This window comes from Astatotilapia calliptera, chromosome 23, assembly GCF_964374335.1.
Source record: "Astatotilapia calliptera chromosome 23, fAstCal68.1, whole genome shotgun sequence".
NCBI classification, from domain to species: domain Eukaryota; kingdom Metazoa; phylum Chordata; class Actinopteri; order Cichliformes; family Cichlidae; genus Astatotilapia; species Astatotilapia calliptera.
In genome coordinates, this window is record NC_137443.1 from 38,528,867 (window position 1) to 38,549,217 (window position 20,351).

At 42.2% G+C, this 20,351-nt stretch overlaps 1 protein-coding gene across 1 annotated transcript in view; it reads left to right on the plus strand.

Moving 5' to 3' along the window:
- LOC113016550 (FERM and PDZ domain-containing protein 4-like) overlaps positions 1–20,008 on the plus strand; it is a 41,875-nt gene extending 21,867 nt beyond the window's left edge. The window contains exons 9-16 of the mRNA XM_080297008.1: positions 1,108–1,227; positions 1,756–1,892; positions 4,502–4,628; positions 7,314–7,403; positions 7,512–7,694; positions 7,827–7,965; positions 12,937–13,911; positions 15,753–20,008. Coding sequence (XP_080153134.1) covers positions 1,108–1,227; positions 1,756–1,892; positions 4,502–4,628; positions 7,314–7,403; positions 7,512–7,694; positions 7,827–7,965; positions 12,937–13,911; positions 15,753–19,105 — 5,124 coding nt within the window. The 3' untranslated portion in view covers positions 19,106–20,008. The remainder of the gene's footprint in view (positions 1–1,107; positions 1,228–1,755; positions 1,893–4,501; positions 4,629–7,313; positions 7,404–7,511; positions 7,695–7,826; positions 7,966–12,936; positions 13,912–15,752) is intronic.
- Positions 20,009–20,351: the final 343 nt, after the last annotated feature.

Consider the following 20,351-nt stretch of genomic DNA (forward strand, 5'->3'; position numbering starts at 1 on the left):
TTTTTGGCAGTTTGATTTTGCACTGGTTTGACACCCATGATAAGTGGTTATTTTTCAGAGTTTATTTAGTTTAATTGGTTTTTAAAATACGACGCCTGGTAAAAACTAGTTAACTACCCTATAGGTTGTCACAAAATGAACCTGAGCTTTTAAGCTGACATGCAGTCATTATTAATTATTAACTTATTTTCTCATATAACTATTTATTAACTTCATTTCTTTGAATTAGTTTGAGTTAGTTTTTTACATAGACACAAATGCCATTTTTTTACGTTCTGTATGTAGTAGTGACTCGAACAAAAATTTAATCGCAAATACAAATTTTAGTAAATGTGAAGTTTTGAACAGGTGACATAAGTAGGACATTTGAATCATATGGAAAGTAACATAACATTCACTCGGTTATGATGATGAAATAAACTAAAAATCAAAAGGACTGAGATTCATGATAACTCTTTTTTAAGAACATATAGATCTTAGTAATGTATGTGTGATGATGTCTGTGAAAGGCTTGCTTCAGATTGGCCCACCCATACCTACATACATATACAAACACTAAGATAACAGGACGTCCGTGCATTCCCAAAATCCGGGAAGTAGACTTAATTGGAGTGTCATCCTACTTTTTCACTACTTCTCTTTGAAATTGAAAGAATATTTGAGCAGCTTAGGCCCCAGTCACACAGGCCTAGAAACCAATGATTGACCCTTTGAATCTCCTTTTAAAAATGACCCTTCTTCTCACTTGAATGAATACAACAATAAGACTTTTCTTCTTGGGTTTATGATTTTATTTAATAAGACGTGAAGCCAGTCTTATTAAATCAAACTAGCTTCAAGTCTTTTTTTTAATTAAAGGATGATGTTCATCTTTGTCCCATGTAAAAGAAAAAAAAAGGCAATAAAATGGGACATGATTTAGGGTGTTGCACTTACTGAAAAACCCCACATGACCTCTGATAGTGATTGGTACGATGACTCTCAAAGCTCGTAATGATCCAACATGAACTTTTGAACAACTTGAGTTTCTGCATATACTTACACATAGCTTGTTTACTGTGTTTTCACATGTTCACACTTCTCTTTGTCTGTGCTTTTCAACCCCAGGTGACTCAGAGACCCGGCTGTGACAAGATGAAGTGTTTCTTTAGAATCAGCTTTGTTCCCAGGGACCCAGTGGAGCTGCTGCGGAGAGACGCTGTTGCGTTTGAATACCTCTATGTTCAGGTGAGCGGTGGCAACAGTAGCAGCATGAGCACGAGGTGAGACTTGTCGACTGTTAAATATAAATACATCCAAATCCTCTGCTGCCAGATGGTTTGGAAATTATTTTTCATGATCTACAGACTTACTTAGTTTTGTGGAGAATTAATCCTTTCAAGACAAAAATCCTCATTTGCAAATGAAGTCTTTATATCAACTGTTGTATGAACTACTTCCCTCTGAAATAATAAATTGCTTCCTGAGGATTCCTTTGATAATTAGTCAAGTGAAATAGCCTGAGAGAAGCCAAGTTAATCATCTTTTTTTTCTTTCTGTCAGAGTTCACTATTTTGTGTTTCCGAGTCCTTCATCTGGGACTGGAAGCTACAGCGCATCCCTTTGAAGGGATCTCTAGCCACAGAGGTTGTGAACAACTTATTACAGCTCAGTGGGGATGCGCTGGTGCTCGAATAGCTCTTTGTAGAGATGAAATGCGCTTCACAAGCCCCAAAAAACTTAAGGACTCTTACGTAACTTTCTCCTTTACTGCAGAGTTGTAACGATGTGGTCTTAGAGCGGTTTGGCCAGGAGCTCAAGTATGATGCTGCGCTGCGATTGGCTGCATTGCAGATGTACATCCTCACCATGACAACCAGACAGAGTCAGAAGGTCTCCCTGAAATACATCCAGTAAGTGTGCATGTAAATGCAGCTGTGGGTACGAGTGTGTTTTTGACACTCTTGACATGTCTGTAAATGTAAAACTCTTGTACAGGCTGCAGCTCATCATTAATAATAAATAACAGAGTTTTTTTTCTAAAAGTTTTCTGATGGTTTTGCAAAAGTTTATCTGGCATTATTCGAATTCGTTGCCCTTGTTCCCTTCTTGGATGAATGCATCTTTCTGGCTAAACAAAAAAAAATCACATAACAGAAAGAAATGTTTCCTTGAATAGTTTGCTGACACTGTCAGACTGTTGTTAATGGCAACTTGAGAAAATTTATGGCATTCTCAGATGTGCTTACATCAAAACTCATGGCTGATTATTAGTTTGAATATGATACGGGTAAAATAAAACTCCAAATAATACAAAAATATTTTCGAATAATCTTTGTACATGAATATATGACTAGCAGTGAGCACACTGTGTAGGGTTAGAAAATGTTCGCCTATAATGAAGAGACTTGAATTTAAAAGGTAATATTTTCTAGTTTCTTAAATTATGTTTTTTTCAGTATTCTGCAGTTCAGTGTTGAGATATTAACCCACCTCTAAATCGTCATCAGTGATTAAGTGATCAGCATTAATAATCACCATTGATGCAAGTTTTGCTCTAAAAAAGTTATCTTGTAAAAACCTGATACAGTTACAGTTGAGAATTGTAATCGAAGTCCATTCAATTACCAACAATTTGGACCCATTAGAAATACAATAGGAAGATGTAACTTAATAGTAGTCATACCCCATTGTGTATGTGGTACAACCAATATTGTCAGCTATTTATGTTGATTGTTATAGATATCTTTTCTGTTGCATGATCTACCCATAAAACCGTAAGAGCTTAATTACTACTAAATGACTGCTAAATGCATACCTGAAAATGGCATAGATTCTTGAACCTGCCCTAATCATGCAACTTCTATATCCAAATACAGATAAACAGAAACAGTTACTTTTTATGTGAGATAAATACTTTAATCAATCACCATGTTGATGTTATGGGGCGATCGTGGCTCAAGAGTTGGGAGTTCGCCTTGTAATCGGAAGGTTGCCGGTTTGAGCCCTGGCTTGGACAGTCTCGGTCGTTGTGTCCTTGGGCAAGACACTTCACCTGTTGCCTACTGGTGGTGGTCAGAGGGCCTGGTGGCGCCAGTGTCCGGCAGCCTCACCTCTGTCAGTGCGTCCCAGGGTGGCTGTGGCTACAATGTAGCTTGCCATCATCAATGGGTGAATGACTGGTTGTGTAAAGCGCTTTGGGGTACTTAGGGACTAGTAAAGTGCTATACAAATACATGCCATTTACCATTTATGAATCTTGGTACCCAAAGTAGTTTTTAGGCCAAGTTTAATCAAGATTGAGCCAGTTCTGGGAGGTCTGGGAACGATTATACATACATACATTGTAATAGTAGGATGATGATGCATCCAGAGGCACAGGTAAGGAGTGCCAAAGGAACCACGATAGAATAAAGTTTAGTCACCCAACACAAGCAAAGGTAAAAGAAATCAGTGTTCAGTACTCGAAGAGGCGGGGTTACATGGAGTAACTACTGTAACTACTACCCACGTAGACAAATTTTAACACTAAAGACACCTTTTTAAATGGTAAATTTCCTGTTTTTTGACAACAGTTAAACCGTTATTTTTAGTGGTGGATGCTCATATTAAAGATGGCCAAAGGATTAAATAATAAAATCATCATATTGCCCAAATGGGCTGAAGTCAGGTTGCGGCTGGATTTTATATGCCCTTTCACTCTGTTTCACACTTTATTTAATGTCACTCAGTGTGGATATCCCTAATATGAATGTTTTAAGGAAGCCCCACCCATCAATTAGAAAGCCAATTAAGAGAAACCTGGGTTAGAGGCAGGGTGGCCTTAAAGGCCACCAGTGTGTGAATGTGAGAGTGAATGAATAGTGGCATTGTAAAGCACTTTGGGTGCCTTGAAAAGCGCCATATAAATCCAATCCATTATTATTATTATTATTATTATTATTATTATTATTATTATTAAAGGGAGAGGAGCTAAAACAGGAGACAGTGGCTCAGTATGAGAAAAATGAAGAGTACTTCGAATTATGAAATATGCAAAGCTACCCTTGTAGAGTCTAAGTACAAAAAAATAGAGTTGTAAATGAGCATAACCGGTCACCTTTAGAAGAAGCGTGACTTTAGCAAACAGTCAGGATGTTTGTTTGTTTTTTAATCAATTGAGAGTTACAAGAAAATGCTGTTATTGTACTTTTATATGGCAATATAATGTTGACACATCTGTTTCTGTGCAGTCCCAGTGTAAGTAAGGGAATCCGCCTGGCTGCCCTTATTTAACTTGTCCTCCAGCACTGAGTAAAGCACTGTAAATATTAGGGTCTCAGCGCATATAGCTCTCTCACATTTTTAAGGTCCTGTTGAGGAAACACTTTCTCCTTTGACAAAGCTGTCCACCTGAAAGTCAATTCATCGTTTTGTTGTTACTAACAGCTTCCCTCCCAATTTGTAGCTGTTTTTTAACCACTGTGGAAGGATTTTTTTTTCTAAGGGCTGCTTTATGCTGAAATCAATCTTCTCTCGACAGAAAAGAGTGGGGTTTGTCACTGTTTCTGCCTCCTGCTGTGCTGTCCAGCATGAAGGAGAAAAACGTCAAGAAGGCTCTGACACACATCCTCAAAACCAACCAGAACCTCGTGCCTCCAGGGAAAAAAGTAACCAGCTCTCTTTGTCTTTCCTTGCCCTTGTTAATAAGCTGACACACTCTGACACACACACATGCACGCAAACACACTGCCTCTCCGTTTTCTGACGCAATATCCTAAAATAGCATCGTTGCCATACTCCACCTTGTAAAGGTTCTCACCCTTGTCAACCTAAGACCCTTTGTCAAGCTAGACCTTGAATGCTAATGTGAATAACAATGGATTGTCAAACTTTATGCATAATAAGATATTTAAATTTAAAAGCGCACACATGTTCCAGTCAGGGGAAGCTAATCAAACTTGGGCTGAACTTTTTAGCTTTTTAAAAAAACAAACAAACAAACAAAAACTGTTTCAATGATGCAAGCAGCTGCCAGTCTTCTCATTCTCCAGCACCCATATTAACTTTGACAAGTACAAATCAGCAGCCGACCCTTGCAAGAGTTTCAGCGGCACCCAGTGATTTACAATCAGCTGTCATGCAAATTCTGTTAGTGAATCAGAGTTAGATAGAGTGTATTCATGGTAAGCCATCGGCACTTGTTTGTGAGTTCTTGCGGACTTTAATGTCCCATAGAGTCATGGGATAGGCCATGGGCTCACATTTCTGAGCCTCGCTGCGTAAATCAACTCTGGACATGTTGTATTTGATGCATGATGTAGGAAGTAGATATTATTTCTTAAATTCTAAAAAAGCTCCAAAACAATGCTGTGAAACATCAAATTGAGCATGGCATTAGTTCAGACAGACCACCAGCTCAAGTTCAGCCACAATCCCAGCAGATCAGCTGATTTCGATACTAACCCATATCAGGTTATGGCTTCTCTTCTACACATAGAATGGACAAATCTCACATAGTGTGCAGCATTTAAGTTACACTGAACTAGGCCATGCTGTAGCTCATTTCTATAAATAACAAAAGCTAAATGTATTCAATTAAAAACACATGGATGAACCACAGCATTGCACTGATGGAAATTTTCATTTATTGCGATGAACATATATCCCTAATGCTCACAGCTGATCTCACATGCATAGTCGAGTCTCCACAAATGCTCACTGGAGCACCAAACATGTATTCATTCCGACTGAATATTATGTATGCGCAAGTTTCTCCTCGAGGATACACATATTTCATACCATTTTACGACCCCACAAAACAAGTCTCATATTGCAGCCGAGCTCTTGATCATTCATTTCTGTTATTTGCTATGAAATATGATGCATATTTAGAGTCAGATTCTCAGTTTTCTAAACTAATAAATGAAACCATTTGCATCTGACAGACAAATCAAAGCAAAACCTGAGCCTTTGACTCCTATAGGAAGGGGATTTAATGGCTGTCTTGTGCTATGGGATCATTTTGTGCTAACGTTTTAGGCCCAACTGTCATTATCTAAACACAAAGTGAGGCAATACCTAGAAGAATAGTGCGTCATCTGTCTGGATCCGTCATTTAATCCAGGGATGTCAAACTCATTTTACACGATGGGCTGTATGGAGCCCAATGTGATCTCCCATTTTCCAGAAGTTTAACTAAAAAAGTACAATTTTAACAGCATGTCTCAGTTTTTCTACATGATAAAGAAATGCTGTAGTAAATGAAAGCACTCTGACAGCTTTGGGCTTAAAGTGCAATAACTAAATGTGTAAAATTGTAGAAAAGGTCCTGGTACTTTGTTGTAATATGAATGGTGATGTGGGCCACCTTTATCAGCAGGAAATGCTTTAAAACTTCAATTAAGCAAATACAAAAATTTTCCTAAAGCTATCCAGTGGCCTGGATTGGAGTCTTTGCTGGGCTGATTTTAGCCCCTGGGTCATATGTTTACCACCCTTGACCTAATCCATCAAGAACCAACAGTAAGGTGCAAAGGCTATGTCCACCATGATTTTTTTTTTTTTTTCAAATGACCCCCATTCTCCACTCCAGAACACATCATAAGCTCATGTACAACTTCCCGAGCATGTTGAAACATGGGCTGGGTCTCAAAAAGCACCAAGCCAGGCACAGTGCCTGTGCTTATTTGATTTATAACACGTCTGTACATCATAATATACAAAGAGCCACTCTAAAGCAGAAGTGGGCAAAGAACCTGAATGCTGGCGACATCAATTATCAGCAGGCAAACTGATATTACTCCAGTTTAATCAAAGTAATGCAGCTTTATGTTGTAGGTGATGAATGTATATCAGTTGAAACACACCAAAGCTTCAGCCCATGTGCATAAGGCCAAGCGGCTCGATTGGCACTAGCTAATCAAATGTATTCACAGAGATCAGACGTTCCTATTAGCATTTTCTATGTGAGGCTGACTGCACAGTAAAATATTGCTGGACTACACTTTGGAATTAAGAGTGAAGGGATAAAACCTCAGGTCATGAATGAATGAACACTGGAGTAAAATGAAAGCAGCTGTAATGTTTGGCATCTCGAGTTTAAATCACACTCACAGGAGAGGCACAACTCCACAAAAGCAGGGTGTAAAGAGTGGCACTGCTGTGGAGCAGCTCTTTGGAACCTTATCAGATATAAATGACATGATGGGATATAATGGAAAATCAGCGGGCCAGATCAAAATAGTTTTGAGAGTGCTTTACATCCTGACATTAGAAGACAAATTGCATTTGCTTGTGGTGGAAGCTATTTCCTTTTCAGATTCTTACTAATGTCCTTGCTCCTCTCTGCACAGTTGACCGCTTTGCAGGCCAAGGTGCATTACCTGAGGTACCTCAGTGAACTCAGACTCTTTGGAGGGAGGGAGTTCAAATCAATACTGTTGGTAAGCCCATTTGATCCAGGAAGCCTTGTGAAAAATTTGAGAGTAAATGTCAGTTCTTCTTGAGCTTTTCGCTGATTTTAATTTGTTTGTTTGTTTTGAAATCCGTAGCAAGGTGAGAAACAGACAGAGGTGACGCTGTTAGTGGGCCCACGTTACGGCATCAGCCACGTCATCAATGCCCGCACAAACCTGGTGGCCCTATTGGCTGACTTCAGCCATGTGAATCGCATTGAGATCCTCACTGAGGATGAGACCAATGTCCGGCTGGAGCTGCATGTTCTGGACGTCAGGGTGAGAGCAGAGCACAGCTGTCTTTGAAAACAAGTCTCCCCCCACCCCAAAAATGCCTTGCATTAATTTTAGCATCTGTTGTTTTCTTTAACTATTTTTTTTCTGCACATCCTCCCTTTTTTGTTTTCACAGCCCATCACACTGATCATGGAGTCAAGTGATGCAATGAACCTGGCTTGTCTAACAGCAGGATACTATCGCCTCCTAGTGGACTCGAGAAGATCTATTTTCAGCATGGCCCACTGCAATAGCACAGGAGTGGATGACCTTAGTAAGTATGATCCATGTCTGTGTGTAGGGCAGGGCAATATGGCCAAAAATATTTATCACGATATATATTTGAAAATTTGCGATAACTTTATAACTGACGATATAATTGACACTAGACACAATACTTTGCAACTCTGCAACTTTATTAGTGCAAAAAAAAACAACAACAAAAAAAGCAAGCAGCTGTTTTTTAATGTGCATTAAAGCTACATAAAAATTTAACAGTGAAAATGCAAATTCCTTGCTGGCAGTTTAGCCAAAAGGCATTTCCAGTGGAAATTGGCCGACGTATCCTCAGCATAACCATGGATAATATCCACAAAACTTAAAAATGAGGTTATACACACACAATACGGTAATATTGAAGCACAGTACGTATCACTCTGCAAGGTTCCCGACTATGATAGCTGTAATGCTCCGACAATCCATCAAGCGGTGTGGCTTCGTAGCTTAGCAAAGTCGTACTAAAACATTTTTTTACAGATTTTTGAGCGCCGTGTACCACAAATCGGTTCGAGGTCAGTAAGTACAACCATAATTCATACAGAAGAATTATAAGGGGCACTGTCGATTTTTTCAGAAAATCAAAGGATTTTAAGAGCAACTTATTTTCCGAAAAATACGGTAATAACAACCAGTGTTGGGTAAGTTACTTTAAAATAGTAACTTAGTTACATTACTAGTTACTTCTCTCAAAAGTAACTCAGTTACTTCAAGTTACTCGTTACTTTCAAAGTAACTAGTTACTAGGGAAAGTAACTTTGGTTTTACTCAGAATTCTCTTGTTAATGTGTTGCTTCCATAACTTTGCCAGTCTTCTAGCTTGCTTACTTGCCACAAGTGCACTGTGCCACCTACCAATAGAAAGGAAAAGATAATGTGCATATTTCCACGAGAGAAATCCCACGCCTGGACCGTCATTGACTGCTGCCATGATTCTAGCCTACGTCACAGCATCATGTGCGCCTTTTACATCCAACACAAAAACTGCAGTCGTGGTGCTTTCGATTGTACTCAGAACTCGGAAATTCTGCCTTCTGAATAGGAAGATGTAGGTAACACCAGACTGCAGATGAGCTGCATACAGAGCTGGACTGGGACAAAAAAATCGTCCCGGGCATTTTGACTAGAGACCAGCCCACCATTATAGGAAAAATCATAAAGCCTTTGAATGAAAATAAACACTGTTGTGACAGTGATGTACACTGTTTTGATGGTATATACAGTGGGGCAAAAAAGTATTTAGTCAGCCACCGATTGTGCAAGTTCCCCCACTTAAAATGATGACAGAGGTCAGTAATTTGCACCAGAGGTACACTTCAACTGTGAGAGACAGAATGTGAAAAAAAAATCCATGAATCCACATGGTAGGATTTGTAAAGAATTTATTCGTAAATCAGGGTGGAAAATAAGTATTTGGTCAATAACAAAAATACAACTCAATACTTTGTAACATAACCTTTGTTGGCAATAACAGAGGTCAAACGTTTACTATAGGTCTTTACCAGGTTTGCACACACAGTAGCTGGTATTTTGGCCCATTCCTCCATGCAGATCTTCTCGAGAGCAGTGATGTTTTGGGGCTGTCGCCGAGAAACACGGACTTTCAACTCCCGCCACAGATTTTCTATGGGGTTGAGGTCTGGAGACTGGCTAGGCCACTCCAGGACTTTCAAATGCTTCTTACGGAGCCACTCCTTTGTTGCCCGGGCGGTGTGTTTTGGATCATTGTCATGTTGGAAGACCCAGCCTCGTTTCATCTTCAAAGTTCTCACTGATGGAAGGAGGTTTTGGCTCAAAATCTCACGATACATGGCCCCATTCATTCTGTCCTTAACACGGATCAGTCGTCCTGTCCCCTTGGCAGAAAAACAGCCCCATAGCATGATGTTTCCACCCCCATGCTTCACAGTAGGTATGGTGTTCTTGGGATGCAACTCAGTATTCTTCTTCCTCCAAACACGACGAGTTGAGTTTATACCAAAAAGTTCTACTTTGGTTTCATCTGACCACATGACATTCTCCCAATCCTCTGCTGTATCATCCATGTGCTCTCTGGCAAACTTCAGACGGGCCTGGACATGCACTGGCTTCAGCAGCGGAACACGTCTGGCACTGCGGGATTTGATTCCCTGCCGTTGTAGTGTGTTACTGATGGTGACCTTTGTTACTTTGGTCCCAGCTTTCTGCAGGTCATTCACCAGGTCCCCCCGTGTGGTTCTGGGATCTTTGCTCACCGTTCTCATGATCATTTTGACCCCACGGGATGAGATCTTGCGTGGAGCCCCAGATCGAGGGAGATTATCAGTGGTCTTGTATGTCTTCCATTTTCTGATGATTGCTCCCACAGTTGATTTTTTCACACCAAGCTGCTTGCCTATTGTAGATTCACTCTTCCCAGTCTGGTGCAGGTCTACAATACTTTTCCTGGTGTCCTTCTAAAGCTCTTTGGTCTTGGCCATGGCGGAGTTTGGAGTCTGACTGTTTGAGGCTGTGGACAGGTGTCTTTTATACAGATGATGAGTTCAAACAGGTGCCATTCATACAGGTAACGAGTGGGGGACAGAAAAGCTTCTTACAGAAGACGTTACAGGTCTGTGAGAGCCAGAGATTTTCCTTGTTTGAGGTGACCAAATACTTATTTTCCACCCTAATTTACGAATAAATTCTTTACAAATCCTACCATGTGGATTCATGGATTTTTTTTTCACATTCTGTCTCTCACAGTTGAAGTGTACCTCTGGTGCAAATTACTGACCTCTGTCATCATTTTAAGTGGGGGAACTTGCACAATCGGTGGCTGACTAAATACTTTTTTGCCCCACTGTATGCATCAATCTATCAATCGTTTGTTGTAAGATTCAGATAATTATTTTTTAAAAGCTAGACATTTTAAATGAGAATAAGAAAGAAAAGTATTTCTTTGTGCCCCCCTTTCCCCGTTAATGCCCTACCTGCCCCCCTGGCAACACTTCACTAGATCCGCACCTGCACAGTTACCAGCTGTCAGCTACCTAAAAAAGGATCCTGGGGTTATTTGTCTCTCAGAAACAGTTCATAACTTCCCTTCAACTCATTCATGTCACCTAAAAGGTAAACCTGTTTCTCCATCACCTGTTCAGCTCTCATGATTCAGTAAGGACATCTCCTGGTTTCATCTTCATGTTTCCCTCTCACCAGATAACCAAACCATATCATGACCAGCAGCTTTTGTGCAGCTGTTGCTCCAGCAAACATCAGCTGATACTAGAAATTAATATTAAATAAATTCTAACAACAGCTGATCAAGCTTAAACGTGCTGCTGTTGTTTAGCGCGACATCCGCTGGTTTCCTCTTTCGGCGCAAAGTGAGCGATAAACAAACAAGAGAGAAAAGACGATCAGCTGATCATTGATCAGTTTTCATGATTGAAGTAGAAACGGGAGAGGGAGGGGGAGAATGAAAGAAGAGGCAGCTGTGCAGCAAAGACACAGAATAACTGCAGCTTTGTGCCTTTTTCATTGTAGCTGAATTACGGGACAAACTGTTCCTTTTCACCTCAATACGAAACGCGTAATATTTTCTCTGAATACCAGACGGGACGGTTGGCAACTCTAATAACTTATGAACAAAATAAAGTTCAACATCATTAACTTCATAGCACCCACCCAGCTGTATAGAAACTCCGTCATGCTAGCTAGCACGCAGTACGGAAAAAGTCAGAATAACGAAAATAAACTCCACCTAAACTTGGTTTATATCTGACCCAGATAGACTGCAGGTCATAACTTCTTACCTGAAGTTCAGTTCACACTTGGACCGGCGGCCGCCTCGGGTCTCTTTTCCTTCTGCGTCCCCTTTCCTTCATCCACCTGCTGGCCTCCACCACTTGCTAATGTTACTGAATCTGTGGAAGCTCCACGATAGCCACCACATGAAGTAACGAGTAACGACCCTATCTAAATCCCAGTAACGAGTAACGCGTTCCTGGTTTTGGCATAATAACTAGTTACCATGCTCGTTACCACAATAATAACGTAGTTACTGTAACGCGTTACTTAATAACGCGTTAGTCCCAACACTGATAACAACGGCCCGCTTGCATGCGCTACCAAAAATTGTGCTTTGGTGTGTATCTAATGGACGAAAGCCAAACCAGTTCCACACCACTGAAGTTGCACCATTTTAACAAACCAATCCTGGTTCATCTGTTTCGTTCAACAAACCGCTTCTGTCCTTCCCATTCTGAGCGATCGTGGCTCAAGAGTTGGGAGTTCGCCTTGTAATCGGAAGGTTGCCGGTTCTCTTGGACAGTCTCGGTCGTTGTGTCCTTGGGCAAGACACTTCACCTGTTGCCTACTGGTGGTGGTCAGAGGGCCCGGTGGCGCCAGTGTCCGGCAGCCTCGCCTCTGTCAGTGCGCCCCAGGGTGGCTGTGGCTACAATGTAGCTTACCATCACCAGTGTGTGAATGTGTGTGTGAATGGGTGGATGACTGGATATGTAAAGCGCTTTGGGGTCCTTAGGGACTAGTAAAGCGCTATATAAATACAGGCCATTTACCATTCTCCGTTGCCGCCATGCTTTTTCTGCCATGTGCGTCTGAAAACAAAGGCACTGCGCAGGCGCGTTTTAACCATATTCCATTGCGATATTTCATTTTCTTATCGCCTAACATTATACCGGTATTACCGTGAATAGGATATGGTATGGTATGATATGGCCCAGCCCTGTCTGTGTGTATGTGACATAATATGGATTACAAGCCATCTGTTTAGGACAAATTGGTGGATATCTAAAGTTTCACTTGAGTAGTAGATGTTGATGGTCTGGAAAAATACTCCACATGAAACTATGAAAACTTGTTGCGAGGTCACACATTTAAAAATTGAACCCTGCTTTGAAATAGAGTGCTTAACTGAAACAGGTCTTTAAAGTTGAATCAAAATCAAATACAAAACAGGTAAAGCGATAAAATCTTGTGTTCCTTGCAGGTCAGGAACGTGTCCTGGAGTGGCCTTACAGCACATCTTTTGGGGACAATGAGGAGCCTGGTCAAGTAGAGATCTACAGCAGAGACTCTGAGTACTCAGACAATGGGCAAAGGGAAAACAGCATTTCTCCTTACTTCCACGAACCACCAAACCCTGACAGAGACCTTGAGAACCGAAGGAGTCCGTTGCCCCCTCCTCTGCCTCCAGCTACCAGACACAAAACTCAAGACTCACCTCGGAGCGCCAAAGTGTCATTTATTTTTGAGGGGAACCCACCCCTCAATAAATTTAAGAACTTACGCTATGAAAGACTGTTAGAGAGCCCGGAGGTACCCAACTACGGACCGCCCTACTTGCACAACAACACATACTTTCAGCAACAGGACAGAGAGCCATTTCAGCACGTCTATAGTAACATCATAAGCGAGGAAAGTAGTGAGGAGCTAAGGGAACTAGTTTATCGTGGCAATACAAGCGATCCAGACGAGGATTCTTGTGAAGAAGATTCCACTGGGGGGACGCCAGTGGGTGATGAGACACATGATGGTATCCAAGGGGAGGGCCTACCCACAGCAGCCGGCAAAGCTACCTTTCTCACACTTTCCGGTTCTACGGACGACATTATCGACCTGACGTCGCTGCCTCCTCCCGAGGGCGATGATGGTGTTGACGATGATGAAGACGACACCCTGCTGCAGACACTCAACCTTGCGATCGCAGCACCACCACCAGGCTTTCGCGACAGTTTGGATGAGGACGTTGCACCCGAGGGAAGGCCTCTAAGCACACGTGAAAATGACGATATTCCGGTTTCACTAATCGATGCCATTCCAACGCATGGGGAGGGGGAAGGGAGCAGGGGAGGGGAGAGAGGACTGGAAAATGCGGTCATGAATACACTGCAAGCGCTGCAAGCTCTCTCTGTCTCTGAACAGAAGCCTCCACCACCGCCACCACCCAGCGGTAACAATCCAGGTCTGTTGAATACTAATGCAGCAAAGTAATGTTGATGCCTTTATTTAGCACTGATTTTACAGCACTTTAACTTGACTGAGCCAGTGGTTACCAACTTTTCTTTGTCTTAAATTCTCCCTCCCTAGCTCTGTCAAATGGACTTTAAACTCATTTTAAACTAGATCTGAATTGCTTTCAGCTTACAATTTAGTCTTAACAATTACATATTTAGCAGCTATGGTCTGTAAACTGCCTCAATCATTAACCATAACTACTAGCTTGGTCAACATTGAGTAGCAACTAGTGGAGTAATTCAAACATTAATCCACTAGTTTTAGTTACAGTTCCACCCTAACCTTCAACATCCATTTAAGCTGTTAATTATGTTTACTGATACTTTCAAAAGTGTAACTATTACTTGTTGCTAAAAGTTTCATATGTTCATCTTCCGTTTTAGCTCAGTTTCAACTGCTGGCTACACATTTGCTAATTAAGGTTTTGCAGACAAGTGACCACGTGACATTAACTTGCCCACCATTTTGGATGTGTGACAACCATGATGACACTGTGGGATCAAGCATGTAAGACAGTCGCAAAGGTCTAAAGACTGGTCCAACCCTCTGAAAACCACCGATTATGAGGAAAAAGTTTATATTCTCAACTGGTCACAAGGAGCGGCTGGAAGTTAATGGCAGTCTCTGAGAAAATTATTGCTAAAGTACTAGTCACGCAAGCCTAAAGACTGATCAATGACCTCTTGGCATCCACCTGTCACTAAGGAAAAATGCATATTCCCTAACCAGTTGGCAAAAACAAATATCTAGTTATGTCTTTCTAGGTTCCCAGTCATCTAGGGCATAGTAGTCTTGAGAGCTTGAAAAAGAAGACAACTGGACAGTTTCATTAGTTCTTAAAAATGATGGAGTGTCAACCTTCAGCGACCCCAATATGTTGCCTCAGTGATCTCCATAGGCCACATGATGGATTGGGGCAAGGTCTTGCAGTGGTTTCACCCATAACCCCATGTGATGATACTCATGCCCTTTTTCATACCTCAGCTCATGTGATGACTCATATGATCTACAGTGCTCAGGACTACTTCCAAAGGGGACAACTCCCACTAGGGGTTAAATACCTGAGACTCTACACCATTTTATAGAACTCAGAAAGGTTCTGGGATGAGAGGTGAAACATCTTGTAGAAGTACACTTGCCTTCTTTTTCAAGCTCTCAAGACTTTTAGCTAGGAATTTCGACAGTTAGCCATACCTTGGCTTAAAAATTAAAAATCAATCATATTCCTATTTTCAGACATCTATGTCAATTTCTTGTATATTTAGCTTGCATTTTATTTTTTTAACTATACTTTTAGCTACTACATCAAACTACTTCAACCATTTTCCTTACTTTTTGACCACTATGTATCTATTTACATCATATATCAGTGCAAACTATTTTAAATGTTTTACCATTTGCTTGCTTTTTTTTTCTTTCATATTTAGATTTACGACAATTAATTGCTAACTTTTAATGCTACCTGCCAGTCAGGGCCTTTGTTTAGGAGTCTATGGAGCAGAGTTAGCTGTTAGCCATATCAGGTACATGTGTTGTGCATTGTGCCTGCTAAATAGAATTAACAATATGTTTAGCTTGGTTCTCTGTCACTACTGTCTAAGATTTCATATTAACTGCTACTTCTGCACAAAATTGTTTTGGTGTAGATTCACAAGTTCATTTGGGATTCACTATAAGCTATGGAAAAAAAACCCAAAGATGTTCAGAGTTCTAACTGTCAAAGCTTTCAGCAGCAGATAAATTGAGATTGAATGATCTACATTTAACTTTGTATCTCTTATCACCTAGGTGTTTATATATCTCATGGCTTTAGTCCAGAGTCATCCTCAGACTCTGGTAATGAGACCAACTCCTCAGAGATGACTGAGATCTCTGAACTAGCTGCTACTCACCGACTGAGCGAGAGCCACATGCGTCTTCTGGTGGCCACAAGGGAAGGATACCAACCTTTAATTGAAGAAAAAACTGAATTTCCTGTCTCCCCCAGTACCGGAGGAACAATACAAAAGAAACCTCGCAGTCCAACACGACACCTTCATCCTCCAGCAGTTCCTCCAAGACGGAGCCCTCAATTAAGCACCACATCATCACGGCCGGACAGCTCAGAAGTAAGGCCCCAGACTAATCTCTCAGCCACTCTTCAGCGCCCAAGCTCCACCACACCAGGAGGCAAGCACCATAAAAAATCAGCAGACTCCAGCGGAAAGTATAACACCTTCAGCACAAGGGAAGGATATCGAGGAGAGAGCATTGGGAGCCGCAGCCATCTTGACTTGGACCAGCGCACCTCATTCTGCGAACGAGAAGACAGCCAAAGAAGGCAGGATTCTTTTTTAGCAGAAAACTCTGTAGCCGAGAGCCATGGAGTCAACAGCCTCCCTCGTGATCATCATAGAAGTCCCCGCCCTTCCTCCGTTATCTCTGACCGCTTCTCAGATGTTGTCAACTTGGGGGGCTGTGATGCAGATAACGGAGCTTCAGCTGCTGAGCAAGATGAACATCTAGTTGTAGCATCGTTGCTATCCCCAACCAAAAAATCTAGATCAGGGGGATCAGACCAGGGATCAGACCTACAGAGTGACCATCAGCCCATTTCGAGACAACAGAGTGTGGCCCGGCTGTGTGAATACCATCTAGCAAAAAGGATTTCAAATCTGCAAGGAGAAGCACACAGTTCACTGCAGGGCTCTCTGTGCTCATCACTGGATGCTGGTGGCAGCACGAACAGTAGCGTTTGTGCTACCCCAAATGATTCACCCCTTGGCCCTGGTGCCATTGAATCAAAACACCACCATCTGCAAAGGCACCCGCTTTCTAGTTCCTCCTCCTCGTTACTCAGGGTGTTAAACTATGAAGATAACAAACCCGGAACCCCCTTTGGCACCCCTGCCCAGAGTACTCAGGGAAAAGACCTCCACCCTCATGCAGATCCTGCCCTCCTTCGGAAAATGCTGCCCAATATTCACCAACCTTCCCCTGGGTCAGAACCGGGCCGGCCGTCCTCAGCCACACCATCTAAGCATAAAGACCCTTTAGGAAACAAGCGACTCCAGAATGATCAGCATGCTAAACAACAGGCCTGTCTGAAAGGGCTGAACCAGAAGGAAGGCAGCGAGGCCTACAGGCAATTGATTAACTATCTAACAGTCAGCCAGATGCATCAGGGAGGGAAGTTGCAGAGTGCGGGCATGGGAGGAGGAGTTAAAAAGGACACAAGGCGTTTTATTACTAGCAACCCCCAGCTTGTTGAAATGGTTAAAAATAGGGGAAACACCATCGCTCGCTGCCCGTGTATGCCTTCATCCATATCATCTCCATTCCTCAGCCCAAATGTAGTTAACCCTAATGCTGCTGCCATGCAGGCAGCAAACAAAAATGCACGGTCATACTATTCTGCAACACTTCCTACCAAACTCAAGAGAAGTCCTGATATGCATGCTCAGAGAAGGAATGAGACTTTAGATTTCAGGAAAGCTACTTCTGAGAGGAGGAGCTCCTTTTCTGGCCTAGAAAGTGAGCTAGAGAGGAGTGGTCTGGACCCAGAGCACTTTCTGTCCCTCTATAAGAGAGAGGGCTGTAACAGCCGCGACGGAGGACTTGCTACAGGCGGAAACCGTGAGGGGGGAGGTACCACTAGCCGTCATCCACCTCGATCAAGAAGCCAAGTTAGCAGCAAAGAGGAATGGTTCAGATCAGACCTGAAGTCAAAGCATGCAGTTCGTCAGTCCCGCCCTAACGATTCTCTTTGTTTCTCTGCTGCCCCCGGTGGTCAAAGAGCAGACCTCAACACTATCTCACTAGGAAGGGGAGACCACCCTTCTGCTTTTGTCAGGCAGGCATCAGCTGGTCCAAGAGCTTGCATTACATCTCCAACACCCAATCCTCAGAATCCACCTCCCCCACCACCTCCCCCACCACCTCCTTCTTTTTCCCAGCCTGTTCAAGTCAACACTAGTTCCAGCAATTCAGGATGCACACAGGACCCCAATCATTCTGTCCAGTCCCGGCCGAGTCAGAACCACATTCAGGCTGTCACCCCGACGCTACCACACACAGATCCCTTCAGTAGCCTGCAACGGGGCCGGGAGCTTAAACGGAGCTCTAGCAATGTAACTGCAAGTTCTGGTAGTGTTGAAGCTCTATTTGAGAAGCCCACCCGAAGCCGGAGCCAGCAGCCCCTGTCACTGTCTCTGCCCCCGCAAGGTGACACCAAAGTCCAGCGGAGACCAACTAGGAAGAGGCTCTCCAAGAGCTACTCCCAAGGCTCTGTGTCTTCCCACACCACGTGCTGGTCCACAGGCAGTAGGGTAGACAGTAGAAGGGCATCTGTGGCTTTTCCATTGCAGAAAGATGCGAAACAAATGAAGGGCTCTCAAAAACTGGACACAAGTCCCTGGAGATGTAATGGGCCCTTTAGTTACTGTTTCTTTAAACGTAAGAGTGAGGGCGAAGAGGATGAGATCGAATGGGAGAGGCCCAGACGAAGTCGCAGTGGACCTGATTTCGAGGATAACGGTGCTGCTTCAGCCATATTCCCCTGCGGTTCCGCACTGGACGCTGCTGGCGAGCAGCTGTATGGCGAGGTCCTTAATAACATGAGCTTCAGTGACCGACTGGCACGAATCAACGCCCTCAAAGACCACATGTACGGTTTCCCTTCCGGCTTCACTGATGCCCGCCGTGATGCCAGCGAGCTCATCGCATTAGTGAGATCCAGCATAGGTCGCTGTGAGCGCGGCATCCAGATGCCTAACCAGGATGTATCACAGTATAAACAGCTCCTCTCCGTTGAGTCAAAAGAATTAGGCCGGGCGTGCCGGAGGATGGCACAGGCCCACAGCAGTCCAGAGGAAATGCTGCTAGCCGTGACTTGTAGCTTTCAGGTGCTTTGTTGTCTCTGCGAAGCTTGCATGTGTCTGGTTAGGGGACTCGGAGCCTCAGCCTCACACCAACAGAGAGAAGTCGTGGCAAAGGTTGACGAGGTTGTTATGAACTATATCTGTTTGCTCAAAGCAGCTGAGGCTGCCACTGTTGGAGCGCCAGGGGAGCACAGCATGAAAGCCCTGGTCCGCCACTCTAGTACCATGTCAGCCATTGCTAACGCACTCACCCGCTCCCTTAAAACGCTGCTTAGCAAGTAGAGGCTACTCCTTATAATTTATAGTGTGGCCTCTGCTGTCAGCGGGAGTATGTCTTTAAGCGTCTTGTCGTCTTTGAGTCAGCTGTAAGAGTCATGTATTTTTCATAAAGGTTTAGAGCTGTCTCCATATCAAAGTTTAAAAAGCAAAAGGCAGGAGTTAGACTAAACATTAAAGTTACATAACATTTACAATGAATAGATGTATAAGATGCTTAAAGAGTCCTCTGACTGCACTTGCTTTTTTTCTGATGACAATATTGTAATGCATATTTACAAAGCCATACTGTCACAGACCTTTGTAATATGATATGTACCTAATAGAAATTATACCCTTTTAAGTGTGCATTATGTAAGTTATTTAGAAAATGTGTATATAATGTACATAATTAATTATCAAATTTACTGTAGCAGTTTCAAGAAGCCATCGAGTATTCAGTTTAACCCTCTCAGGCTCAGATTAAACTTTTTGTTGCTAATGCACAACCAAGTCCTGCAGTGGTACATCTGAGTAAAAAAAACCTCATAAAATATGTATGTGGGGTAATCAGGTTGTTAGTTTTTAAATGTTGCAAATCAGCAACGCCTGCCTGGAGAGGGTTAATTTGCTTTGATACTGTGCAGGGCTAGGGGTGACTTCACTTTCAGTTCAATCAGTTCACGAGCAGCAGTTTTACAATAACTGTATTTATTTTAAAAGAAAATGTACCTCTAGACATGTAAGTAAAAAAACAAGTTTCATTGTCAGTCCAGTGAGGAAGCGGTATAGTTATATTTAAATGCTCTAAAATGACTGTGTAACAGTGAGCTGATTTTAACAGATTACATTATGATGCTTGTTTTTCTTTCTTTGGTTTTTGTTTATTTTACAAGATGACTGGAAAATTCAGTAAAAGTGTTGAACATACAGGTTACACTAAACATTGCACTTCATTCACACAACCACTTTGTATTGTACCACTAATCTACTACCACTTAGATTATTTTGCTATATATATATTTAAAAAAAGAAATATATAATTTCCCCCAACATCAAATATAAACTTTGCTAAACTTTTGCTAACTTAGCAAAAGTTTAGCAAAGTTTATATTTGATGTTGGGGGAACATCAACATCAACATACATATATATATATATATATATATATATATATATATATATAACTTAGCAAAGTTTAAAGGCATATTTCAGATTGAACACACTGTGTGGATTATATCCGATTACTTTTTTAGTTTGTTTTTTTATTACCA